Source organism: Euwallacea fornicatus, chromosome 9, assembly GCF_040115645.1.
Source record: "Euwallacea fornicatus isolate EFF26 chromosome 9, ASM4011564v1, whole genome shotgun sequence".
NCBI classification, from domain to species: domain Eukaryota; kingdom Metazoa; phylum Arthropoda; class Insecta; order Coleoptera; family Curculionidae; genus Euwallacea; species Euwallacea fornicatus.
The window spans coordinates 2,282,731-2,310,706 of record NC_089549.1 but is presented as its reverse complement, the minus strand read 5'-3'; the positions used below and the strand labels follow the sequence as shown (position 1 = coordinate 2,310,706).

The 27,976-nt window shown below is 36.0% G+C and overlaps 1 protein-coding gene across 7 annotated transcripts; it reads right to left on the bottom strand.

Moving 5' to 3' along the window:
* Positions 1–117: 117 nt before the first annotated feature.
* LOC136341027 (uncharacterized) lies at positions 118–27,976 on the bottom strand. 7 transcript variants are annotated; one of them, XM_066285598.1, is made up of 6 exons: positions 27,788–27,976; positions 17,679–17,871; positions 17,341–17,451; positions 16,500–16,581; positions 484–541; positions 118–422 (listed from the first exon to the last, which is right to left on the bottom strand). In XM_066285598.1, the coding sequence occupies exons 2-5, from the start codon at positions 17,822–17,824 to the stop codon at positions 485–487; spliced, it is 396 nt and encodes a 131-aa protein (XP_066141695.1). In that variant the 5' UTR covers positions 17,825–17,871; positions 27,788–27,976; the 3' UTR covers positions 118–422; position 484. The 7 variants fall into 7 exon arrangements, 6 of the variants coding, with proteins under 6 accessions (XP_066141695.1, XP_066141696.1, XP_066141692.1 ...); XM_066285599.1 differs by having other exon boundaries at positions 118–419; XM_066285595.1 differs by lacking the exon at positions 27,788–27,976 and adding an exon at positions 21,707–21,913 and having other exon boundaries at positions 118–541.

The window sequence follows — 27,976 nt, the reverse complement described above, 5'->3', positions numbered from 1 at the left end:
TTCATGATTTAAAATATATATTACGTGTAATATGTACGTGTTTATGTTGTATTAGTAATACCAATTTTGTGGTATTGTTTTTTGTGTTCATACCGATGGAGAATAAAATTAGTCTAATTTGCATGCATATTTTTATTATGCTATGAAACTTGCCATGTAATCAATGGGGATCCAGGATTACAAACTAAAACTTGCTTTATAATAATTTTAAGCGCTATATATTTGAAAATAATTCTTAAGAATAAGGAACAGACATCGTGGCACAAGTGACATCACTTTTTAAAACTTTTTCATTGCTCTTTAATTTCTACGCAGCTGATTACAATAATTGTTTTTAAACTACAGCCTCTAATTACAAATTAGATATACCAAACTGCCATTATTTTCCAAGACAAGGGTCAAAACAAAATCATGATTGTCTACTGAAACATAATAAGAATAGAAATGAACTCTAAAAGCTGAAAGATGGTCCTAAGAAAATACCTCATCTTCTTAGTGGTAACCAGTCCGCCTCTGATCCGTCGTCTTCATTTCGGGGATACTGAAATAAGGAAACAGGTATGAGTACGAAATTGGGATCATCAAGACATTTTCAAATTTTAATGTACGCTGAATCACAAAAGTGCGGTCTTTAGTTTTTGAAATAAAATGCTTCATTGTTCCCATAGATCACATACTATAGACTATGTATGTCTTGGCTTACGCTAATTGCGTCCACTTGAAGGGTGGTTGATTAGAGGTGTAAATTAAACCTAGACCTATATGCATTAATTTTATACAAGGCCAAATGGGCATCGAAGGATTTATAAATTACTCGTCTTAACATCCCATACTAATAAAATGCAGCTAGTGCGATCAGACATCGTACAAAATCGATTACGATTTAATACGCGGGGATTTCCCGGTGTCGGGATCATGTTGATAAAAAAAACCTAAAACTATCCTAATAATTTCTTCAGGATAGTGTTTTTAATATACACTAGTTCGTTATAACCGATCGACATGCAATTTTTTCCTCAAAAAGCGTTCACTAAGCCCTATGGTTCATTATATCCAAACCAAAATAACACGTAGTTACATAGACACGTTGTACATTCCTGACGTGCAGTTCGTTATAACCCAGGTTCGCGATAACTGTATTTGAACGTATGTAGTACTGAACAGAATCTTCTTGCATAAGCTGAAAACATTGTCTTAAGACGAGAGGACGGTACTCTAAAACCAGAGGTACCTCATTTTTCACTTAAAGCTTCTTACCCGGGTTTTAACGGTTCCTCGATCAGTTTTGCCGGAAGTTCAACTTGTACCAAGCATTTAACTAGTCATATTGTGTTCTATCATTAAAGAAGGATTTTCTGTCTTTCAAGAAGAGCATTTTTCACACCTCCCTCGTAACACTAATCGAAAATGTAACAACTGGCTCAGTTATCACCATTTCTTTGATTTTCTAACCTCTTCCACAGTGTACAATGGGGCGATCATCAACTACCTTGAAGTAATTTAGTTTGCTTCTTACGGTTCACCTGCATTGTTTATTATGATATTAAGGAATGTTGGTTCCAACATAGCACAGAGTAGAGAGTAAATACTTGAGTTAGACTTTGTACATTAAAGTTGTAAATAACGTAATATTAACGAACTTCTAGTTAAACTCAAATCGAAATAAATATTTTGAGGTTATGGTAAGACGAACGAAAGAGACATCTTGAAGAAGGACCGCAATGTTATCAATCTGTCTCTCTCTGCATTTTACACATATTCCATCCTTATCTGACATTCGTGTGGACGTTTTGAAACTCTGTCTTACCTATGGTGTCACATTGACTCACTTTCTTCAGAGCTATCGCTTTATTAAAGAGGTCATCCCCTTTAACGCGCGCTAAACACTTCGCAGTGAAATGTCTGGAATGTTGACGTTATGTAATATTTAAAGGCGCCATGTGTTTTCCATTTAATTGTATTCACCTTGAACTGACCTTCGCGTTGTTTTGTGAAAGGAATGCGGGTATTTCGATATTAAGAAAAAAACCCTTTCTGCCAAATTTGGTTTTTGGCCTAATTTTGTTTAACTGTTTAACTTAAAATTAAAATAAATGCAAATAAAAAAAATGATAGGAACTGTTGGAAATGTCCTTTTACCAAGATGCTGAATTCTACTTTATGGCTCACAGACCAACAAATTCTCGACTATTCTAAAAGTATTGCAAATGATCAGTCTAAGAAATTTCATCAAATTTACGAATTGCTTCAGATAATTGATAACTGAGCCGGATGATTATTTTTTCCTCACTTCCTTTGCATTCTTAATTTGCATCCATAGATATTTTTGCAAATTCTACAAAAACAGTGAAAGATGCGAAAATAGTAATCTGAACTGTTTCCAACGTACTATCATTTAATCGTATTTACTTTCTCTGTTGCTGTGTAGGAATTTTTTTAAAGAAATTTTGATAATTATTGAATCGTTTTGACAAAACTCATTTACATGATGTCACAGCAGCTAATTAGGTGACGGTTGCTGGTTAATTGAAGAAAATATCAGGGCAGCACTATAAGTTTGCAAACTTCAGAAACGCTTCTTTCAAAAATTGCTCTTTCTATTCACAACGCTCTTCAAAATATCTCACTAATGGTAATATTTTTCATATTTTACATGTAAGTCCCTCACAAAAAGGCCTTTAAAGAAGGCCAATACAATTCTGCCCTTGAAGGAACAGGGAAGATAATATTAAATGGTATTGAAATTTACATGGGTTTTCCTATGGTCGGTCCGGCGATGCACAGTATTATTAGTATCAGTTGAAAACTTCGCTTATAGAAGATGAATCAGTATGCAAAATCAATCATACAATCCTCAATTTTGCGGTGACAGGACCCTGACACCTTTCAAATGTCTTAGCTAGCGGATCAAAACGAATTGTGCCTCGGCTTGCGCCGCGGAAGCGATGAATATTTTAGATGCGCCACTACTCCGGACGGAGATTGATACTCGTAGGTGTAAATAAACTGATACCAGTGGCGTCGAAGAAGGGCGTTTTGGATTGAATTTTTGTTGCCCAATTATGGTGTTACACAGTATAATTAAGTCATTCATAGTTTTATGTGTAGGTGAGCATTCCTTATTCACGTTAAGATCTTTAATTAATATTATCTAAAAATAATAACGGGTTCGGTTGTATATTCTTTCTGCCATAAGCGTGAGAAAACGATAGAGAGTTGTTTATGAAGTCCATTGACGTAGGCGAGAGAAAAATAATGAAGGGTTTGGCAACCGTAGGAAAAAAGCTGAAATATCCCTTAGCAATTCTCTTAAAAAAGGGGGTTCACCTCGGGGGTGCTTATAACGAGTTGCATCGGGATTCGTTTTGCGCTTGATTCTTGACAATAAAGGAGCGTTTCAGCAACTTGCGTAGTTTTATTTTATAAAAACAAATTAAATCTCTCATGTGTGCTTTTCATAGGATTCATTGTATTATTGCGAGCATATTAATTTGGTAGGTATGGCTTTTTGGAAGTGCTTTAAAGACCGTTTGGAAAATAACGTAAAGTTATTTGTGCAGGTTGTATGGTTTTGAAAAAAAGGCTTATTTATATGTGTAGAGTCAACATTTCATTGCGTATATTTATGACTAAAGAAAGAAAAAAAGCCTAATTTATTTAAAAGCATTGCAACAAGAATAAGCGAGACGACTAAATCACTGTTGTTGGCTATTTATTGTATTATTAAGAAGAAAAAGATTTGAACCAGAGCTTAGATAGAAAAAGGACTTATCGAAAATTCAAGCAAATCGACGATGCCGATAAAGAGGTTACTCGAAGAATTACCTATAATTTTTATAAAGAAAACACGGTACCTACACTAAAAATGATTCGGAAAAAAGCTAAAATACTCAAATTATAATGAAAAAAAAATTCTTGGCAACACGATGAGTCATTGCCACGAACTGCGGCTTTAAATGTAAAAAATTAATAATAGATTGATGATAGTGCAGTTCCAACGAATAGTTGATTTACGAAGAGAAAATTTACGTAAAATTAGGGAGTATCGACAGTTATGAAGATGTATAGTTTATTTAAATGATTCGACACTCACGACATGCTTAAATAAGTTGGGTAGATAATTCAAAAAACTGCAATTTAGGTACTTCATGTTCGAGAGGCAAAGGAACTATTATTTTACACTCTGTCAGTGAAAGTGGATTTGTGCTAAACGGCTTTTTGTTGTCTGCTATAAAGTTAATAAGCTAACATTCTGTCGATTATCGCGAAGAGGTGACTGCTCAATTATTCAAAAAATTGATCACCGAAAAACTACTACTAAACATCTCCTCTAACTTAGTCATTGTGGCCCCCAAATAATAGCACCCCCTAATGGCATTTAAATTAAATTAAAAAATAATAGGTAATTACTAAATTTATTTGTCATAAAAATTCGAAAAATATTTTTTGTTGCGCCTTACGCCCCGAATTCCTTTAACGAATGCGGCCCAGAGGTTTTTTCGCAGTTTCAACTGATAGTAAAAATAATGTACAAAAGTACTAAAACAAGAGCAATTATTGCAGCGTCCCCCTGTATATAATTTATTTTTGTTCCATTTAATTATCGCTTTATTGTACGTGACAAAACCGCTTGAATTCCTCTAATGCGTCTTTGTAAGAATATGCCGCCAACACAAATTTCCTCCAACACGGCATTCCCCCTGAAGAGTCCGAAATTAATGGATTGAAGAGTAATAAAACCAACAACCGGATTTAATTTATCGCGATTTAATTAATGGTTCTCAGCCACTGCTTGATGGCTCTGAAATTTGTTTATTTAAAGGATATTTGGGTAATAAAATGGCAGGTAATTTGTAAAGATTTAAGTAAATATGGGCGCAAAATGTTTCCCACCAACACGACGTTAATGGGACAAGAAACTGGTTGGCAGCTTTTTTGGGTGAAATTCCATTGCAGGCCCGCATTGCCTCACAGTGTAAACTATAAATAATAATTTTTATGAACTGACTACTATTTAAACTACGCACTTATCCAATTTAATCGGGGAAGAGACGGGTGTGATAATAGAATTTCAAAAGTTAAATAATTAATGCGATGGACAAAAAAAGCTGAAAGAAATCATTGATTAAGTGAACTTTTTATTTAAGTACAAAGGAGGCTTACTATGCGATTAATTAACTGTAATAATGTACTTTCAACAGTAATGCGATAGTAAGGAACTCAAAAGCAATTAAACAATTAAAAAACTAATAATTGCAATTAACTATTTAATCCTCTTTGCAATCGCCTGAATATGTGATAATTTGCTATGATTCATAGATTTTCCGAGAAAAATGCAAAATGTAATACTTCGCTGAAAAGGGAATTTTTTGACGATTTTAAAAATGAAAATGTTCGATATTGCGCCTATATGAAAACCAAAAGTTCAACAATTTTTCACCAAAAGTAGTGACTTAACAAGAAAACTGACAACACTGCTATGAAGTTGTCGCTACCGTAACAACGTGAAACTTTCATTCCTCTAACTGAATCCGTGTAAGGCTTACTTGCAAAAAACGAAAATAACCAAAATTTTTTTCGGGATATCTTCGTGACCATGCGCAATTTAGTCGGCATAAGAACAGCCTGTTAATTCTCTTTAATTTGCGCAATATGTTCTTAATTTGATCGATTTGGTATCTATTGCTTTTTCTGAGATCCCCGTGCTGTTGATCCTTAGTTCGGACAGACCATATCAATGTATAGGAAAGAATAGCTGTCTTGGTTTGTGCTAATATGACTGGAACTGAAAAACGCCCCATGATGGTTATCGGTAAACCCAAATCACCTAGATGCTTAAAAAATAAAGGCAAGTTATCAGTCATCTATGAGTCGAATCGATGAGCATGGATGACTGGCGAAATTTTTTAAGGATCACTTCAAAAATGGAATGACGAACTACGCAAGAAACGAAGGAAAATTTTACTTCTTGTAGATAACTGTCCAGCGCATCCGAGATTAGAAAATCTTGAATACATCAATCTTGTGTTCCTACCACCAAACGTGACAGCTGTGATACAACCCGTGGATCAAGGCGTTATACACTCTTTAAAATCTTTTTATCGAAAAATGTTTTTGGTGCGACTAATAAGCGCCTTTGAAAGCAATGAAGACCATAACTTTACATTGTTCGATGCGATAATAATGATTAGCGCCGCATGGGGAAAAGACTCGCTAAACACCATCGAGAACCGTTTTCGTCGTGCGGGATTTAAACCGCTCATGATACAAGAGGACGATGATGAAGACGACATACCGTTGGCGCATTTGGTAGAATTTCAACAAGAGGAACTTGTAGATCATGATGACGAAGAAGACATTTCATTGACAGAATGGATTGAAAAACATAATAACAACATTGATCTAGAAGAGTATACCAAAATAGATAACGATTTGATAACAACCGATTTTCCTAGTGATGCTGAGCTGATGAATAATGTTAAAGTACTCCTTGCAGACGAAATCGAGGAGGGTGAAAACGAGGAAGAAGAGGAACCAGACGACGACGCTATGCCCACTGTGTCACAGACCCTTTCTTCTCTGAACGTGGTTTCGAAATTCATTCACTGTACAAGTGCCGGCTCTTCGGCATGTCAAGTCTTCGATAAATTATAGGGCTATACTGAAAGACATTCGGTTATTAAAAATCAAGTGAAAAATAAAATGACTGATTACTTTACAGTAACAAATACATAGTTATAAGACGTGTATCTGCATTAGGTGCATAGGAGCAAATGAAATAAAAATGTTGTTTTTACCCATGTTTTCCTTTTAACTAGTGCATTAATTTTTAACTATGTTCATAAAAAAAATTCATTTTTAGCGCGTAAAAAGTTTTAAGGTTAACCCAATACGTATTAAGTAAAATTCGATTTAACGAACGCCCGGCTATAACGAACAAAATCTTTTGTCCTCTCGTGTTCATTATCACCGAGTGCGACTGTAATTCAGGGTAAATATCGAGCAGCTTAGTTCCCTCCGTTTTACCTATAACTCTTGGAATCAGTGTTTTTAGAATTCTGATCAAAAATCACTAGAATATACCCCAGAATTTTCGAACTCCTTGATTTTTCGAATATCTCCAGATTAATAGCAACAGACCTCTCAAAGTCAAGATCTTGTCACGCTCCAAGTAATCCCGAGTGTCCTCACCTTCATTATCTAAAGAACGACTTTTTTTACAATTAACTTTTGACGAATTGCGTACATAGAGCGTTAACCTACGAGAAAATCCCATGAAACAGTTTTGTAGTTCGAAATCATGACATACGTTTAGTACACCTCTGAGGGGCCCTAGTAAAACCTAGTAAAAATTTGCTTTTTGCAGAAATGCCTTTATAATAGATAAATTGTGAGAAACGGTCGCTTTTCAATGGCATTTTGGATCCTCCAAAATTTCCAATATTTCGGAAAGCAAAAATTCGATTTATCCGCAATCGCGGATCCCACGACGGATCAAAGTGCACAATTAAATTTTTTTTTATTTCGCAAAAATTTTCAATTTCTGAGCGAAAAATTTCGACATAGTGTTTAATGCGTCTTCAGCTTTTATCGAGAAATATTAGATAGCACAGGTGTTTCTCTCGTGCAAACACGTGTAACGCTCGATTTTCTAGGTAAAGATAACATCAAAAACTCTTTTATACCGAACCGAGAAAGTGCCATTGATTAACTAAAAGCTACACAAAAATTATTGTTCACGGTTGGTTAAACGTTCGTTTCATATATATAACAAATTCTAGTTTATATCTCAGAATTTGCATACATTCTTTGCCATTATTCCAGCGGAATGGCACACGTAGGCGCTACCAGCAATAAATCTCTTTAACAGAGATTAAATCCACTTGTTGAAGGAGATATGTTTATTTCAAGTAATAGTAGTCATTATTCACTTGACTGAATGGTATTTATGAAGAAGAAAAAATACTTGTTTATGTTACTTATTAAATAAAGAACTGTTTAGAGTACCACCACAAGGACAACGAAAGTAATCATTAGTCCCAGAGTGAACAAGATTTTTTTTTTTTTTTGAAAAAATAACACACGATTGCTGATTAAAATCAATTCTGCAAACTCCTTTGTCATTTAATAAATTTCAGGACAATACGTTGGACAATACGAAAATGGGACTTAAGAAAACTCCTTCAGAATCCTCCCGATTTGCCAGAGTTTCTGACGAAGTTGTGGACGTTTAAGAAAATTCAACGGTGGTCAAATTGTGAATTCTAATAATGGATGTTTAAGAATTAGTTCAGTATAGTCACGAGGCTGTCAGTAAAACTTTAACGAGTTTCAGTGCAGTAGGAAATTCAACGGATTAGAATTCAAAAAGCATGTGGCCAGTGAGAGAAACGAGACATACTAATGGACTTTAATTAATGGTCGTTGGCGTAAAATGTACCATAAAATAATAAGAACACTCTTTTGTTGCTTATATTTTCTTTGCAAGTGCCACTTTCGCGTCACAAAGAATTAATTTTGTAGAAGAGGACATAATTTATTGCCACATTTAAAAATCATCCATTGAAAAAAGTTTATTAAAGAACTACAGCTTGACCTCTTTGTAAGTGGTCACTCACCTTATAAAACGAATTAATGCTGTATACAACTACACGTGCAATAATCACCATATAAACCGTTTAATCCATTGCAATAAAGGAGGCTTTACAGTAATAAAATTGTTATTTTCAGTCTATAACCATTACAGCAATAAAAAGGTAAACAAGCTGGAATAAAGGTTCCATGCTGATACTGGTATTAGAGCCGTAAGTATTAATCATCGAAATAAATGATGCTCGTAAGAGTATGATTCGATGAGAGATTTATTCTATTCAAAGTGTTAGCATGTAAAATGCATATCTAGTAAAGTATGAGATATGTAGTAAGATATGCTACATACGTTGATTCCAGCTCTGGATAATAGTTCGGTAAACACTGAACGTGGTTGATAAACGGCAGTGTTGGAAAACACTTGGGCCTACTACATCAATATTCTTGTAAATCTGCCAACACGTCAAATCAGTGGAAATAGATTAGTGGCCCTATACTCTGGCCTTATCAATTACGGGGAAATTATCTTGTTGGCAAAGTTGCCAGAAGACCGCTATACTAGCTCTTAGAGTTATCCAATTTTTTTAATATGCAGTAATCCCACTATGAATTAAAACCGACTCATCATCCGATCACTCGATTATGAACAAAACAGAAGAAATTAAAACTGATCACAGTGAGGATTTTCTAAGACATCTTCGTGATGTTAACCATGAAAAAATATCATGTCTTTAGGGGCCCAAGAAAGACTAACAGGAATCTCTTGAAGAACTCTTCTAGGCTTAGAGGTTCTAGGGTCAAAACCTTTAAATTTTTAGAGCTTTGTTAGCTACCTCCGATTTCAGAAGATCTGGTGAATGGACGATTCAATGATACGTTATGACGATTGATAGCGTGGGAGTAAAACGAGTGAGAAGACTGAGTCTGTCGAAAGAAGACTGGAACTCGAGGAAAAGCTTTATTCTTCACTTTTGTTTTAAGAAGTGAAAGATATACTTCCTGGTAGTAATCAATTAATCACGAAGAATCCTCACATTTTCAGGTCACTAAAAGAAAAAAAAGTGAAAGAGGAAAATTTACTAAAGGCACCCAATAATTAATTACAAAGAGTTTTCGCATTCTTCAGTTACTGAATTAAGAAAAGGCTTAAAGATCATAGTTAGAAGAGTTAGTAACGGTAAAGGGTTGTTTGCGTGTTGAAGATTCTATTTTTAACTTCTATTTTCAGTGAGTTTATTGGTAATAACCCTTAAATTACGGAGTATTATCAGAGTTTTCAGAACCCGAAGATACGAATTTTCTCAGTCGTTTTTTTGCGCAGTTTGTTGATTTCATGAAAATTTTGGTTTAGGCTTAAATGCGCTAATGAAATTTGAAATTTTTAATTTTTATACAGAAGTACGTACAATGAATATGAAATAAATAACATCACAATATTGAAATTTGCAAGTAAATATGTTTTGTGGCCATTCGACTGGTTGCAATTGATTATTACAGATAGATAGAGAATGAAACTGAGCATACACAGTTAAATAAAATAAAGCAGATTATTGAAGAAGTTCAACAAAAAAATACAGTTGGTTTTGAAATGTGCTCATGCTCGACTTAGATAAGTAAGAACTGGTATTGACTCAAACTAAACTAAGCTAGATTTAACGTTAGCAGGTACTAATTGCAGCGTGGTATTATGTTAAATTAAGTTTCTTGCGACTTTAAATGTGTGTTTTAATGAAAACGTGCCAAGGGATGCAGCTTTAATAGTACGCGTAATACGGCTACGAGTTCATCAAATCAGCCTTCAAAAGTTTTTTTTTTTGGACTTTTTAGATTAGTTAAAGGATTCAAAATCACGGATCTTCTAAGAAGGAATACCATGGATTCGCATTTCGGGAGAGAATGGGCGTGGGGTTTTTGAGCTTTTAAGAGGTTTTGGAGGACACTCAATCAGTGAAGAGTTTCGCAAACTAAACTTTTTAGAACTTTCTGTCCGTAAGTTGGGATTAACTCCACGCTGTTAAAAAATGGGTTTAGATAAGATCGATCCAATTTTGGTCCATTCCAAAACTTTGTTGAATATCCATTAAGATCAACATTGATTTTTGATTATATCAATTAATCGAATCGACATGACGAAACATCAATAAATAACCGCAACATTGTGTCGGGCCTATATTAGTTTATAAGTCTTTATCAGTCTGAAGATGAAAATTTATTTACTCTCGAAGATATCAGAAATAAATGTCAAACAACCGAGAATCCCTATCTAGGAATCTAAAAATTATTTTACGATATTTGTCAATATAGGAACAATAACGATTTTTGGTACTTAGGTCTTTGTTCAGCTAAATAAATTAGCTAAAGACTTGATAATGCATTGCGAAACCCATATTATCATATTCCATTTTACAGCTTATCCGATGGAATGGTGTTAACCATAACAAAATTACAGCATACACATGCCAGATGATTGTAATTCTCCAATGAACCAACCAACTGTAAAAGCTTTGTAAATATACAGAAACAATACATTATGAAACACCCACATAGATTTTTTACTTTGACCCATTGATGCCAAATTTTGATCTATTTACCACAAAACCTTTTCCATGCAAAATGCAGTTTGATGCAATATTATTCCAACTTTAAGGCACTCTAGACAACAAAGGACTGAAATATGCCCTTAGGAGATCCCTTGGATGACGTTTTAAAAAATCCAATTCCACAACTGGAATGACGTCTTTCCTATACAGGGTGGGTAGGGAGGATCGCGCCGAACTTCGGGAGCGCATGATACGTGAAACTCAAATGTCGTTATCCGAATTTAATTTGTTTAAAAGTTATCAAAAACTGATAAAATTCATAAGAGATTTCTTAAATTAACATTTTGGTTACCATAATGTTGCAACAATAAATGCTCGAAAATGCCGTCATCATCTTTTAAACATTTTCTATCTGGTCTAGGAGGGGCGTTCGTTGCGCTCCTGATTATTTTATCTTTCTCTAACATCAGCTGCAGCATTTCTCATAAGTTAAATTCGTCCATCTCGGGTGTCCACTTTTATTCTGTACACCCCGTTTTTAAACCCTCCACACAAAAAAAAAAGTCTAATGATGCGAGGTCTGGAGATCTCGGAGGCCAACTGACAGGACCATCGCGAGCAATCTCCATCGTCCCGAGAACCTAAATGCCGCTGAAACTGTCGAGCGAAATTTGCATATTATAAATTTGAATAAATGTTTGATAGTTAGTAACACATTAATTAAATTCTAGTTTGTTTTGAACATTTCGGTTTTTTTGCGTTTATTTTTAATTTACAATACTCTCCTGGAGTTTGGCGCGATCTTCCCGACTCACCGTGTATTTTTTTTTATTATTTTTTATTTTGCAACCGCACAATTTTCATTTTTATATTCCTTTCCCCTATTACGATTACTAAATTTTAATGAGGGCTCCAATTTGCACATACCAATCAACGGTATTTAATGAAGTAGTGCGATATTCTTAAAGCGAAACCGGCATCTCAACCCTTATTAATCTTCGCGAAAATTTTTGCTTTTGTTGCCGAGGAAGAGGAGAAAAACTTCAGTCGTACTCGCATATTTGGCCAACAACCCCAAAAATTGCTATTTAGGTAATCAGGACGAATAACTATGTGTCTGGCTGGCTTATCATCAACGTAGCACGCCCGAGTTTGTTCAGTTAAATTGTTCACGTTAATTAGACGGTTTTAACTGGAAATTTTTGAGCACACATTTCAAATTTGACGCCATAATAGTAAACATTTGTGAATAATTAATTACTTACTTGCGGCAGAACTAACACGTAAGTTTGCCTGTCCATTATAGAGGTATCGTTTGCATTAGCTTTCACTTTTTCTTTGGCTTTCGAGGATTAGATGCAACGAAAGCAAAATTTAATCCGCGAATCTGCAAGAAAACGCCCGAGGACATAAAGAGTGCAAGGACTTAGGATTTTCTTGTCTTATGTTTACTCTCATTGCAACTCCTGAATTTAATTGGGGGAATGGAACTTCAGTGACTTTCCTTCCAAGCGTGCGGCAAAGTGGGCATACTGCATCCACTAGGGAGGCACTATGTATTAAGACTTTCGATATCCGCATCTTTCAACACTCCAGCAGATCGGTAACTGTTTTGGTGCACTTGCAATAAAATTTTTTGTGCAACGTTCTTATACAGGGTGCTGCAATAGTGTGTCAGCCTTCCTAAGCTTCTACACCGATAAAGTTAACAATTTTTACCCTCTGCAAGATTACCCGGCGAACTTAGGCCTATTTAAAGAAACTATTTTCTAATATACAGGGCGATCCTAAAGAGAATGACGATGCATAATTTCGTAATTTCAAATGCAACCAATCGATTTTCCTGCCATTTTCGGACTTCTTGTTCCCCTTTGAGGTCAGCTTATGTAAGGTGTCCCGTCTTTAAAATGACACAATATATCACATAGTACCGGAGCCTGAAGCCCCGAACACGGTCCTGGCAAATCTGGGACTTAGTAGTGGAATTTAGAAAGAACGGGATCGTTCCAAAGTATACTATACAGGGCTTCCCAGGAGAGTTGTTGTTTAAAACATTGGATATATACTAGCGCCATTTCCATGAGGAAGGTAGTATTAAATAGAGCAAGAAAATTACTTGCCAGAAGTCTGAACCTCAACAAGCTTCGAGGACTCATCTCAGGGCGGAAAACGTGAATAAAGCAATAAAATAACACCAATTTCAAAGTTTGAAATCACGGAAATTTGTAAGTCTTAGCGAGTCTTGCAATTTCTTTGGCCTCTATCGATTTTCCCAACTAAATTTATTTAACACTTAAAACGTAATTTATAGGAAATAAATGTATGGAAAATTATATTTTCCAGAAGTTACCAATTTCGTAAGTGGTATTTTGCTAAGCCTCATATTTTCCATTAAGTTTTTGCATAAGTCAGTAGTTAACGGCTTCAATCTTTCGATGGATTTGATTTTAAGCTGCATCAAATTGTAATAGCGAAGTTTCAAAAATTGCTTCCCCGATTGTAAGACTCGGAAAGTTGTATTTCAAAAAGATATAGGTATAATAAGAGTGCTAAGGGCTCTGAGACACCTTGCATCTCTAAAAAAATCGGGATCTGCTGGGCAAGTTGCAGCATTGAGAGTCATTTTAAAAGGGCGAGAAACGGGCCAAACAAACGTCTTTAAATTCATACAAGAGATTTTTAGGCAAAATGCCTCAGTCGCATTCTATATTTTCTGAGTTTTCCTATATCGTTTTGGGCTCATTACAAGTAAACTTGGCGGTGACTTGCATAGTTCTCAGATAGCCGCAGTTTCTGCAGAAATATTCTTCATTGACTGTCATGAGGTCCAAAGAACCCAAAAGTTATAGACCTCCAGCTCGTGTCAGCTCGCCATCGCGACAAACAGTCAAATTCGTCATCAATTCTTTAACAGCTGTTGAATACCTCTGTGGGTCACCCTAAAATCGTTTGCGAATACCTAAAAATCAGGTTCGGTCGTACCCTTACTGATCATACCGTTCTTCGGAAGTTGGTATGTTTTTCTTTGGAGGTTTCCATAATTTTAAAAACTGGGAAAAAATCTCGTAGGCTGATTCAACCGATATCTCCCGGAGGGATAGAGATTTGCAATTTCTCTAGGGTTCCGTTAGCATCTCTCGGAAAGATGGAATCCTCGGGAGCAATAAAATTCTTCTGGGTGCAAGCTCTGGGAGCTTTCTTATCGGCGCAGTTAAAGTATGTCGGTGCTCTGCCAGCAGCCTCCAGATACCACCCTACCATGAATCAACTTTAGTGTAACTACCTAGTTCGCATAGATTCTGCCATACATCCTGTAAAACGGCACCATTGTGGCAAGATATAAAACTTTCCCTTTCATAAGAAAAAGTTTTAAATATTTTACAGTTTTATTAGCCATTTACTGATCTACTACTACTAACGACTTAACAACATTTTAATGTACCATTTTTCGGCTTTCCAAATTGTACCAGACCAATTTTAAACCTGTCACTCGCTATTTTCACTTTTAATGGTCAACTAATTGAAATAGAAACTTTCTGCGGTATCACCCATTTTATGCTATTTGCCAAATTTGCTTTTTCAACAGTCTAATTCAATTTAAATGTTTCAGTCGTAAAAGTGCTTCTCAACGGGCAAAAACACACGCAAGACGAATTCAATTAATAAGTACTGCTTCGGCGGTATAGAAAATTTTCCAATTAACGTACTTAAAGGAAATAGCGAAATAGTAAAACTAACGTTTCGTTCCATCTATATGAAGGGCGTAATAAGAAAATGCAATTTTTATTAAGTTATAGGTCGGGAAGTTTAATTGGGAAATATCTATAAAATGTTTACACAGGGGAGGAGTAAAGAATGATGAAAAATGGCAGCTTCAACAATGAAGAAATTGGATTTTTTAACGGGAAGCGGAAGGGTTTGTGGAAATATTGACAGTGGGTCTCATACGGTTTAACTCCCTGCCAGGCATTAGCGAATAACGTTTAAACCTCTTGAACTTCTCAGGTTCCGAACACGAAGCTTGCGGCATTAAAGCTGCGTCTCCCTTTGATTGATTATGATAAATTTGTTCAAAAACGTAGCGGATTGGGAAACAGTTGTCCGCTTAAAATTGCGCATTCGCGATCGCTTTTACTCCGAAATGGCACACTGACGAACTCAAAATGACCTATGAAACTGGTCCTAAATATTTCAAATTCCCTTCGTGACCAGCCAATTATTAGTTCAATAATCCCTGAAGAGTTGTGCATCAAATAGTAACATTTATAGCTTTATTCGCCCAGAAACTTGAACTTCGGTGGCCGGTAGCGAGGTGGGAAAAGCGAACAAAAGTTCTCTCTAACTTTTCCCACATATCACGGAATTGAAAAGTAGTGGAATAAGGAAGCATATATACTAAAAAAAATGAAAAAAAGATCTGTCAAAGCGGGACAACTGATCTATAAACTGCGAAGGTTCAACGGCAAATTGTTGTAAAGCAATAGACGACGAGGGTGCTAAGCTATCGCAATTTTGAATATTATTATACATATAGAAATGTAAACTCCTAGAGGTGAGGTGGGTCAGAGAATTTTTACAGCTCAGCGACACTGGACCTCCTTCATACACTGCAAATATGTAATCTTGGCTATAGAGCAAGACGGAGTTGGACGAGAAAAAATATATATAAAAGCAGAAACTATTTATTTTTAATTAAAAAAATAGTACCTCCTTCTAGAAATCAGGTTTTCCTCCTAATTTTTATATAAATCGATGGTATGAAATCTTTTCGAAAAACTTCATATAGTCAACGTGGGCCTAGAAACCGCCATGCAAGGGCTCAGTCAATTAAACTTAAGAGCTCAAACCTAGAGCCTAAATCACTATTTTCGAAAATAATAATTGATGCTAGATGGGGTAGATGAACGACACTATTACCAATGGAGAGTCGTGGATCTCTCCTATAAAATACAAATTTTTAACGTGAAACTTTAGGGCAATATAGAGGCAGTTCAACTGAATTCAAGTTCGAACGAGTGCAAGCCCGAAAGCAGAAACTGCTAAATTCAAAAAATCTCTGACAAGAGTTGAAAACATCAAATAAAATTTTTTTAGAGTTAATTGGCTCTCAATGTTCTATACAAGCTGGAAATGTTCGACTTGTAATTATGAAGCAACGTCAAATGACTCAATTGAAGACAATTAAACAATTCATAAGCCGGAACTAAGCTGCTCCTGGAGATCATACAGAGCAGTAATCTTTTTTAGTGTTCGAGAGCTTGGAGCATCCTTTATTAACTGAAAACGGCACTTTCGAGGGGGAAATTGTGAAACAACAAAGAAGATCTGAGTTAGTTTCTCCATGAGTTCGAGATGGGCCTTACCACTTACCTGAACTTTATTGTCATACATTTCGAGAGACATCAGATTGTTGCGGTTGGGTGCCTCATTCTTTTCTCCACGTTTCCCAAATCTAGAATAAAAGCAAAGGATGCATTCTACCATTTATACTTAAAACTACGATTTTCCTAAAGCCCTGCGTCACATAATAGAAACATAGCAAGATATTCTGTAACTGACACAGAGCTTTAGCAAAAGTGAAGCTCAAATTTCTGGTAGTAAAAGAGACATTGTTGCTGTTTAAAACCCCGTCCGATGGCCCTTAGGTGACGCAGAGCCGCGATGAGATATTAACAAGCACAAGTGCAATTAAAAGAGTGAGTAAAAGTGAGTTTCTCCAGATGATAACGAAGTGAGTAGGGTCTGGAACTGACCAGAACAACATTAGTCAAAAACAAATATGCAGGTGCACAAATGGTGAAACAGGTGAATTCATTATAATCTGGAAACATGTATTTTTGAGTATAAAAAGGACTTATTTCAAGCTGAGTTTCCTAAAGTTGAAAACCTCTAAAAAATCGATACTTTCATATTAAATATGGGCTATACTCCAAGGAAGTTTAAGGAATCTACCCATATATGCAAGACTGAGGACTTTTGTCTGTAAATTTCTGAAGTTTTGCCCTATTTTTCAACATTTACTTTATAAACACCAAATTATGGAACGTTCTCCACTCCGATCATCCTCGAACATAGAAATTAATGAGAGAGATGTATGGTGATATCAGTTTATATTCTATTATTTTTCGTAAAGCTCGACTTTGCAAGGAATTATAAAGAACTCATAAAGTTTTCAGTCGAAATAAGTCCATTTTGCTCGATTTCTGCTCACCTAGGCCTCGATCGGGGCGAATACAGGTTGTCCAATTCTTGCAGTCGCAACATATTCAACGCCCTTTGTACTTTTTGTCCCACTTCTGGCGTCATCGGTATACTGCGCAAACTGCCTAACACCAGAATGTCTTAGCAAAATGTTCGATATCCGTGTAAGAGGACATTTACAAATATTTAGTTGATGTAGCTCAGAAATCTCTAAGAACTTCATGCACCTACATGCTTAAATTCAGTGAGTTCGTATTAAAAGTAAAAAGGGCGAATCTGAAGTCAATTTGTGCTTAACTTTAGTGTTGTGCTTATAAGTCGGTTTTCAATGAAGTTTTCTTTGCATACCTCGGACGAGCAATAGAGGAATATAGTTGATCCAGTTTCATCAGCTCTCTGTACATATCCTCATTCCTCGGGGAAGGATCCGCGTTACTTCCCAGCATGCTCAGTGTAATCCCAAGCACAATCCATTTCAAAGATGACCACCACATCTTATTTTCTCCACAATATCCTCTTCAATCTATATGATTATTGTGACCTGGAAAGAAAAAAGTCTGTTGGTTATTGCACGATCCAATATTAGTATTAAAACCGGATTACTGAGCCAGACTATCCTGATGATTACCACTACTCCCCATTATTGGCTTTGAATATTGGTTTGACCATCACGCGAGTTACACTTCATGCTAATAGGGATTTCAAAGAGGAACTTTTATTAGACTTTTTTTTTAGTGGGAACAAACCCTTTGATTTCTCATTAACTCCATGTTCATTCTCGTTAAAACGTAAATCAGTTGGTGTGTGATGAGGGTCGGAAGTGGTTAGGATAAAGGGCAAAAAAATTAAGTTAATTGGATTTTAAGTTTTTCAATATTTCCAATCGAGGTGGACAGCAATTTCTTCGAATAAATGGGAAATAATTTGGGAGTTTTAATTTTCATTTCTTTTTAGCTGAGAAGGACGAGGAAGTTAGAAGTCGAGAAAGAAGTGTTGGAAACTTAATAATAAGTTTCGGAGAATAAATTTTATATTAAAATTGTTGTAAATATCGAAGTTTATAGCACGGCGATATGAAATTTTATCACAAAATGACACTTTTTTACAAGGATTAGAATTACATTGAAGACTTCCGCTGCTACGATCATCATGACCTGGTTAAATGTGTTAGAGCCAAATTAGCAAGATTCCCAGATTTCCACACTAATTTGCTAATATATCTATCGTATACTCATTAATTCACATATTCTTAGTAGTTTCAGAAATCGTCAAAAATTTCCAAGCTTCTCGCGAGGATAATTGTTGTTAAGTCAGGCTATCATGGCCACCAAATTATTGTTACCAAATCTGAGCTTTTACGGGAAATTTTCACATCAAGGGAGTTTGGAGAAGATTAAAAGGAACGTTTGGAATTGGAAGGAGATGAAGAATAACTTGGACGCCTGCAACACGAGAATTGTGACGTGATCCTGAAGAAGGGGCAGAGAAAATATTCCGGTGATTGTGAAAAATCTTGTGGAGAGTATAGGAGAGTTGTCCAAATTAATAAGGCGTTCGACGTGCGTCTACAGAAACGCCTATTATTACAATAATTATGTATATAGGAAATTTATAACTATTAACTGACAATATCAGCAAGTTTCCTGACTAACTTCAACTAACCTGAACTTACTGATAATATTTGTTCGTTGTGATATTGTCAGACATTAGTATGCTGCCTATTGTGAGTGGAGGAACATGAAAGAAAACATTACGTGAACATGAAAAAAACACGATTTTAAACCTAAAAATATGACACATAAAATTAAGTTTTAAAGAAAATTACTTCGATAATTGATCATTTATTTTTGTTCCTGTCAAGTGTGTGATGGGGAGGAATTCATATGAAACTCTAGTTATACTACTCATTGAGTCTAGAGAAAGTCAACACATTGAGCGAATAAAAAATGAGACTATGTGGGATTGACTGAGCTTTCTCGAATATGCTGTAAAAATTAGCATTTGAGAAGATAAAAGAAGATGAACATGAAATCAAGTAATGGCATTATAGAAGGGGAAATTAAATCATCGGAACTTGGATTAAGCGAGGACTCAGACAGGGATGAAAGAACCAAAAGCATTCCTCTGCGTCAAATGCATTCGCAGTTCGCATTGAATTTTTCCACAATACCCGTGGAAGTTGGAACTACGTATATCAATGGAATCATTAGACTTTACCCCAGTTTGTTTCCAAGGAAAATTAATTACTCAAAAATGTATTATTTCGAATTCCTAAAAACAGGCTGAGCTAATAGAGAATAACTATCGATTGTTATTACTCCAAGGCAAAGGATAAAGGAAAATCCTTCCACTTGTTCTCCAGCTTTCTGAAGACACCATGTGCAATAATAATTATGCCTTGGAAATTCCATTTTCCATATTTATCAGAAAAGGGCCAGTGGCATGCCGTAGAGATTTATTTTTAATGAAGTATTTTGGAGGGCAGTGACTTTACGCTTGGAATCGGGTTAATTAGTTACAGAAAATTGGGGGTTTTACGTGAATTAAAACTGAAGTCAAAATGTGGGTACTAAGAAATTGAGGGGGAGTAAAACGCTTAATCCTATCACGATATTAAAACCCATAAAAATTCATAACCTCTCTTCATCTCACTACGAACCACCTGCCTCCGTTTATTAAGAGGGATTTCGAGATTTATATGACGCAAAATTTGCATTTGTAAATTAGGTATATTTACTTTGTTTAAGTTATTTTATTACACCCCTTTTTTTGAATGTAAATTAACCTTTCAACGCACTTTTTATAAATTTAGTTAAGCATTCTACGAAACGCCCTCAAATGGCGCATTAACCCAAATAAAGTTCTAGTTTTCTAATTATTATGTATCCTGTTTAGAGCCCTAACAGTTGGCATTTATTATAAAGTTTAGTCCCTAGGAAGAAAGTTACTTTCTGGGAAAAGATGGTCTTGAAGGTGTTCTCGCCATTTCCACGAACGTAGTTATCATATTCTTGGAGCTTTGTCTAGTGTGGAACGACATACATATGTGTTTGACAAAGTTTTAAAAGTAAAATATGACCTCTACCTACACGTTTACCAAACGTATTTATGGAGTTTCGCGCTAAATAGCTGAGGACTTCTTTACATTTGAGTTTAAAATTTAATATGCCGTGGGGCAAAAGGAGGATTTAAAAGTGTAATGTTGAAGTGGGAGAAACCACACAAAACAGAAAATTGGCTATTTCTGTGTAAAAGGCTCCAGAAGATGCAGATACCGGAAAAATTGCATTTTGTGACTGAATGAGGGAAAATCAATTTTTTTCTTAATACAAAACGTGCTAGGAATATAAAGCGTTTTGAGCAAATACTAGAAAGTCCATATAATGTAAATTTGAACTTAATATGTAAAGCTGTAACTGAAACTTGAGTAATCCAAATTCCCATCTTTTCCGAAGGTCAAGACCGACAGGAGGAAAATAACTTCTATTCTTTCGGGATTTTCCACGCTTGATTCAAATTTCGAGAACACTATTTAGGAAATCCGGCCAATCGTACACATAAAGGAAGACGAAAAACAATATACATACATATTAAATATCAAACGGATCCAATATACTGCCGATTGAAGCCAGACCTGCCAATGAAACGTGATTGATGTCAGAGTTGCACTTTATTGGAAACTTAAGTTGGATTAAGCAGTTCGGGGTTTCGAAAACTGGATAGTTCCCATACAGCTACTTTTAGTTGAAAATAACCCTCAGTTTTGCATAAACCAGTAAAACGTACATGTGAAGAGAAAATCTCGGCGTATGGACTTCGCCAGGCAATTTAGTACATGTTAGATTGCCGCTGAAAACTATCAAAGCGAAGACGTCGCTGTCGGTTTTTGGACAACTAGCGGATATTTCAGAAGGTTATTTAAAACGCACGTGAGGTCCAAAATAAGAATATTCTACTGAACGTGCCTAATGGCAAAAAGTCGATGTCCGACAAAGGAAGTTCTTTAACTGTACTGCTACATAGGTGGAATATACCGGATGTTCTATCGGAACGTTTTTTGGTGGCAATTAACGACGGTCGCTGGGAACTAAAGCGCACTGAGACGAAGCTGCGGCGAGTATTTGGGCGAAGCTCAACGAAGAGCAGCTTCTGCCGCGAGTAAGATTTTCCAAAGTAATTATCGATTAGTCGAATGATTCGCACCCATTATGGGTGTAATGGCTTTAAACCGCCATTTTAATGAGATTACTTGTGTTATCAAGCTTGAACCGTAAGTCCTTTTTAACATCTAATAACAGTTTGTGCTCCTAAAAGTCCCCACTAGGTTGACGTTCCAACTTAAAAATCTCGATTTCGAGTGCTATGCCGCTACCAACCATCTATTGCTCTGCTTGTAATTTATGTTTCAACCTGTTAAATCTTTAGTTCACTAAAATTTGGTTACGGCACAATTTTACATATTCACATATATCACGAATCACAATATCGAGTAAATATTGATACACTTTAAGGGCGCTCGGGAAGAAATATCGAACCACACGCGATCCATACGTAAATAACCATACGCGTACTGAGGTTTATTATAAACCTCTGCTACACGTCTGTTTACAAACTTCATCGCCATACGTTATTTACTCGTTATCGGCTTTATAACAAAATAATTATTAATCAAAACTATAACGCAATTTAGATTCGCTGCCAAGTTGTTGTTGTGATTAAGTTGTCATTTGAGTGTTTAAATTTTGGTGAAGAGTAAACACCGATGGCGCAAAGACAGTTTCGTACGATAGCGACGCTCAAGCTCCAGTCGAGCAAAGGTCGAAATTTCATACATCGAAAAGTAATCAGCGTGTTCACACTAGAGTAAGCGCCACCTTTCCATGCATTCAAATGTGCACCGAGCTCATTTGAGTGTGAGCGTGAGCGTCGCTTGATCCCCAGTATGAAACGGGCTCTACATTACTACATTAAAGGAGATTCAAGAAGTTTTATTTTTCGACATACTTTTAAACTGCAAATTGTTGAGCATTGCCTATTCCCTTCGATATTTTTGTCGGGGAGGTTAATAAAAGCGAAGTGTATTTATATACACATTGAACTAGTGGGAATCTGACTTTAAAAAGTTTCAAACAAGTTTTATTGGGGCCCGGAAGGGTCTGAAACCTGCGGAAACTAGGAAAAGTAGTTAGAGACCGGAGGAGACGCACGATTGATGGAGAAGTTCAGAGGGCACTATTGCAAGGAGCGCCATTAACGTAAACATTACAGTTCCTTATACAGTGATCAAGGACGAGAGTTTTACAATATTTCCAATGTTCGATTACCCTTCGCGTGTAGGACTTTAACGGGTCGCTATTATGGTTATATTTGGATATGTTAATTTCAAGCCGAACCTCCTCTCTTGCCTTCACCAAACAAATCTTAATCCCAGGAAATGTGTCTTATGAAAATTCGCTATTAATGCCGTAATTTGATATTCATCACAACACACTTTGTGGGCGTGCCACAATCTGAGCAGTGCTTTGACGAGAGATCAAAGAAAATTAAGAATTTACCATTCACCCATTATTCGTTCGCTAAATACGTGTAATATATATGCAAATATGAACAGGTGGTACGTGTTAATTTTAAAATTACTTTGTAAACTTTAACTAGGATGCAGACACTTTCGATCTTTATGAAAGTTGCGTCTAACTTGTTGATAGGCGCAACTTCTATATGAAGCAAGAAGTCACTGCATTATTGGTTATGGTGGTATTATTGGTTGTGTGATATTGTGGTTGGTTGTCTTTTGCTAGTGGAGAGTTCTGGATGTGTTGGTTAGAATGTCGCATTCCTTCCAAAGCTTCCATCTCAGTGGTCGGAATGGCCGAAAGAAAGCCATATCTCTCGTCAGTGCATACTTTTCCGCTTCTAACATATGATAATCTGCGAATGGGGACAGTTAATTTAGTGGTACCGAGACGGGACAAGGAACTGTCCTAACTGGAATAACATACTGGGAGGAACGTGGCTTCTGGAAAGAGGAAATTTCTTTGTACGAATTAAACTGGGTTAAATCCACATACGCTCACTAAACAAATTCCCTAATTGTATTCATCCGGTTCCGGAATGATCTGCAATGGGAGGAAATTACATACAAATCCAATGAAATAAAATGAATGATATGAAACGCCTTTCTCTATGCTCCAGTGTTTTATTCATTGAATGTGTGGGAGCTCACGGTGTTGAAACCCAAATCAAAACTGTGCCGTCAGAAACATAAAAATCTAAATCGCTCCAACGATTAGAGCCATCATCAGTCACTTTGCATTTAACCGTTTAAAGAATAACAGAAACCTTTGTGATTAAAACCCCTCGTATTAAATTAACAGACGTTTCGGATTAACGCAAACGACTTTCTGGCCGTTGTGATCTTCGTGCATAAATGGCATGATTTTCTATGTAATGAAAGGAAGTGTTGTATCAAAAACAGAAATCGGACACTATTTTCCACCGATCTTCATATTCCACTGGGACATGCAGAAATACTATTAGGTAACAGTTTGGGGAAGATGGATTGCAGACTCATTTCCAAAAAAATTACTAATTTAAAGATAAATTTCAGAACGGGAGAAATGGTGATTATGGAGGAGATTGTGAAGAGGAGGGGAGGGGGGGCGATTGACGAGGAGGAAAATCTGCAATATTTTCGTAAACGCGAGCTCGAGCAGAAGTTGCCTTCTACTACTGGAACTGTAATATTAATATTATTACTAGGAACAATAGCATTTCATGTAAAGTTCGAGTTTTATTAATCGTACAGAGGAATGCAAAAGTGGATACAGGCCGAAACGCGCAATGACGAAACTACGTTCGCGATGAATAACAGTTTTCAACAGGTGCTCTGCAGCAACCTGACGAAGTTACTCTAAAGCCTCTATCAAATTTACACTTTCTCACCTCATAACACAACAGGCACCAATTATCTTCCTTGAATGTCTAGAAAATTGATTTTTAAGCATACTCATATCAGTTATAAGGATATAAAGGGTACAGTTTTCTATCTTCGTTCAGTGAGAAAAGAGTTGTGATATTTCGCATTTAAACACTGTATGGAAGTAAATTTCAACGATAAGTGTTGGAGTTAACCTTCATTATGTTGATAATATCTTCGTAATATGTTAAATATTGTTTGTAGTCTTTAAAGCATTAGATTACACACCACTGCAAATTTGTAGAGTGTAAACATCTGAGGTCACAGCACTCATTACAAAGTAGTTCAGTCCTAAAGAATTAAACAACAGAGATGCAAAACTCTGGAATATGCGCATAATTGTTACTCTACTGTAAATGAGTACTCTAGAGGAAGCTTTCCTTATTTTAACCCCATTCGCAGCTTTACAATTTCCCATAAGTTCCATACCATTTCCTTTAGACTTCTATGAAGTTGCGGTTAGTTTACCTTTAGGAAACTTTTATACACACTTTCTCTAGCTTTTTAAGCATTAAACGGGAAATTTTCAATTTAAACCTCTTCGATTCCTGATTTTCTTGAAATTTATACGGTCATAAATTGCAGAGATACATGCTCTCCTAAATACTAAGGGAATCAAGTTAGATAGCAAGTTTAATTTGCAAGTGCTTACTTTAATTGTTATGTGCGTGTTTTAAATTTATTTCTACGACTCTCATCAAAAAGGCTTTGTGAGGGATTTCTTAGCTAGCTAATCCCCCCCCCCTCTTCTTTACGTTTTGTTAATGCAAAAGTTAACGCATTTCTTTCTCAACAATTTCACTGAAGTAACTTTATAGATTTGTAAATCAAATTTTCTCCTCTTACCAGTTGAGTCCAAAAATTGAAAAATATTTCAGTCGGTCAATATGAGAAGTCATAATTATGGAAAAAACATAAAGACCACAATGCGTCTTACCTTCGGACGATGTAAAACACACAATCGTCGGTTAGAACATCGCCGATTAATGCGAAGTGACTATTGGGGAGAAATGTGGCACATTCTAACACCCAAATTAAGTATTGGTCTCAAATTTAAATGTGGAACTTTCAAATTCGAATTAAATTTTTAAAATACTTTCCGAAGACTGCAAGGGGCATAGACCTCCTTTTGGTAAGGTCAGTTGCCGAAACGCGGCCAGCAAACGATAATTAAATATTTATGCCGGACACGACCCTCATAGCTTGATTTTAATGTTTCTGTGAGAATGGACTGCAAACAAAACTAGTGCTCAATGCAAACGTATTTAAGCCAGACTTGTAAATTCACGTAAGGTAAAGGTAACGTAACGTAGGGCAAGAAAGCTACCTCTGTGCGATATTTTTAAGGACGGCGTAGATTACTTAACTGTCTAAGGAAATGTATAAACTTCCCAGTGTATTTGAACTGATATTTCCCTGCGTAATGATAACCTTACGTTGCTCGAATCTATAAACTCGGTTTTAATTATCTGAGTTTAAATATTTTTTAGAAATTCATTAAAGTGTCGTAGCCCGAGATAAAAACATCAAAGATTCTGGCCGAAAGGTCGAAAAACCTATTCCGGGTAATACAAAAAAAATCGAAGCGTCCCTTTGGGGACAGTTTAACGAATTTCTAGCCAAAAAGGATTGCATGCTCGAAAGGACAACATCTGTGGAGCATTTGTGTTTAATTTTGCTGGACTGGAGCAATAATGGGAGGAAAAAAGATCTCAATGCAAAGAAAATATGGTGAAAACTGTATGGTTTGTTATTGCCAAGCTTATTCAGGAAATGTACAATATAGACTTTGCTGTAGTTATTGACCCGTTTGGTGGCATTGGGCTTAAAAAGGCAGGAGATGCAGGAAATGCTTTACGTCGAAGATTGCAAACTGATGTGTGAAATTTTCGACAAGCAAAAAAGCTCTTTTATGGCAAAAGCTCACTGCTAGCAACTTGTTCAGTAAGTTCCTGCAATTTCCATATTTCAGAATATAAAACTACAAACATTATCAACTTCATATCAACAATTTTTTTAAATAAATTTAGCACTTTGTCTGTGTTACGGATTGTTTAGAAAGCTAAATCAATTAAGAGGTTCAAATATTACTCACAGCTGTCATATCCTGGCGCCAAATGCTAAATGAAAAAACGCCAGTTTACGATATAAATATATTCCACTGAGATGAAATTAATTATCAAAATGGACAAGAGATTCAGCGGAAAAAACAGGCTTTGACTTGACCAATTTACGATTTACGAATCATTGACACAGAACTGCTACAGGAACTAGAAGGGCTAAAACTAGGGCAAGTGAAAATGCGTTTGCAGAAATTGACAGGGCATGGCAGCACCGATCCCGTCAAATCGCGTTCGAAGACACCAGAAAATATGTCGGTACCAAAGCTGGGAAAAAAAGTAAACTTTTGAAATACGGAAACCCTTCAAATTGAGGATCTCCGCTAACAACATTCGATATAACGAGACCTTCTATATTAATATAAAGATTTGAAGCTGCTATCTGAAAGAAGCCATGGCATGGTCGCACTGTAATTCAATACTTGCACAAGAAAACATCTCCATAAGAAATTGCAAAAAAATCGGGGAGCTTAAACTCCCCGAAATAGACGATCTACACCAATAACATGCAGTATGAAGCCTCTCTAAGATATTACCAAAATAGAGTAAACTTTGCAACATGATTGGCAAAAGAATGTAATTCAAACAGATCCTGGTGGATGAACATATTGTAACCCGATTAGGAAAAAAACAGTGGCGGAGTAACACTTGAGATTAAGAGAAAATGGTGAACGGTCACGAAAATAATAAATTTTTTTCCAGAACTGTACTATCACAAATAAACAAAATAAAAAGACAAATTATGAATCCCGTAAGTGAAGATATAATATCTCTTGACGGTGTTTTTTGCACAAATGATTCTACTCGTTTTAGTTCTATTCTCCTTACTTAAAGCTGAGAGTTTCGTATGTACATTGAAATATCGTATTCGGAAATACCAAGAAAGGTCTCCTAATGATTTTTCCGAAAAGTTATTTACATTAAAAATTCATAACGTAAATATGAACAACTTTACCGAACACTAATCTGAACTCAAACCGAATTAATGTTAAGGTTTCGCGAAGTTTTCAGCAAACATTTCAAATCCCACAGAAACCAAATTTCTGCAACTTACAGCTCTAGACAACATTAATCTTACGTTTAATTGTTTCGAGCCCTTTAAATGTACATTTAAGTTCTTCGACAAAGTATTAATCAGGAAGTGAAGCGAAAAGAATTTTGAAAAAGTATTTATATAGATTCAAACATTAAATAAGCATTAATTAAAAATATTAAAAACAGCCACCATCAGAAGCTTTCATTGTAGCTTTTTACTGCTTACCCTGCCGTGAAAGGTTCTTGTTACGATAAGTAATTACAAAACACATAAAAACAACTACTCAGTAAAACCCAAGGGCAGGATCGTAAAACATGAAACTTACCGTCTAGATGCGGAAATGAAGATGAGTGGAAGTTATGTGACCGCGACGACACAAACTTTTGAAAACTTCGCAAACTTTCGGAAAGTGGGAGAAGGAGAGAAAGGGGCAGCAGCTGTTGAGGTCTTCAGGATATGGGACCTGTTGCTGATCCAGAAAGATTCCCAAAGAGTGAAACTGGCAACCATTCGC

Bases quoted from the DNA above. Each gene is read 5' to 3' on its own strand.
- LOC136341027 (XM_066285598.1), bottom strand. From the start codon at position 17,824: ATGTGGTGGTCATCTTTGAAATGGATTGTGCTTGGGATTACACTGAGC. The intron at 17,452-17,678 runs GTATGCAAAGAA...GGTGTTAGGCAG, and splicing joins TCCTCTATTGCTCGTCCGAG to TTTGCGCAGTATACCGATGA. The intron at 542-16,499 runs GTAAGTGGTAAG...TCCTTATTTCAG, and splicing joins TGTATGACAATAAAGTTCAG to TATCCCCGAAATGAAGACGA.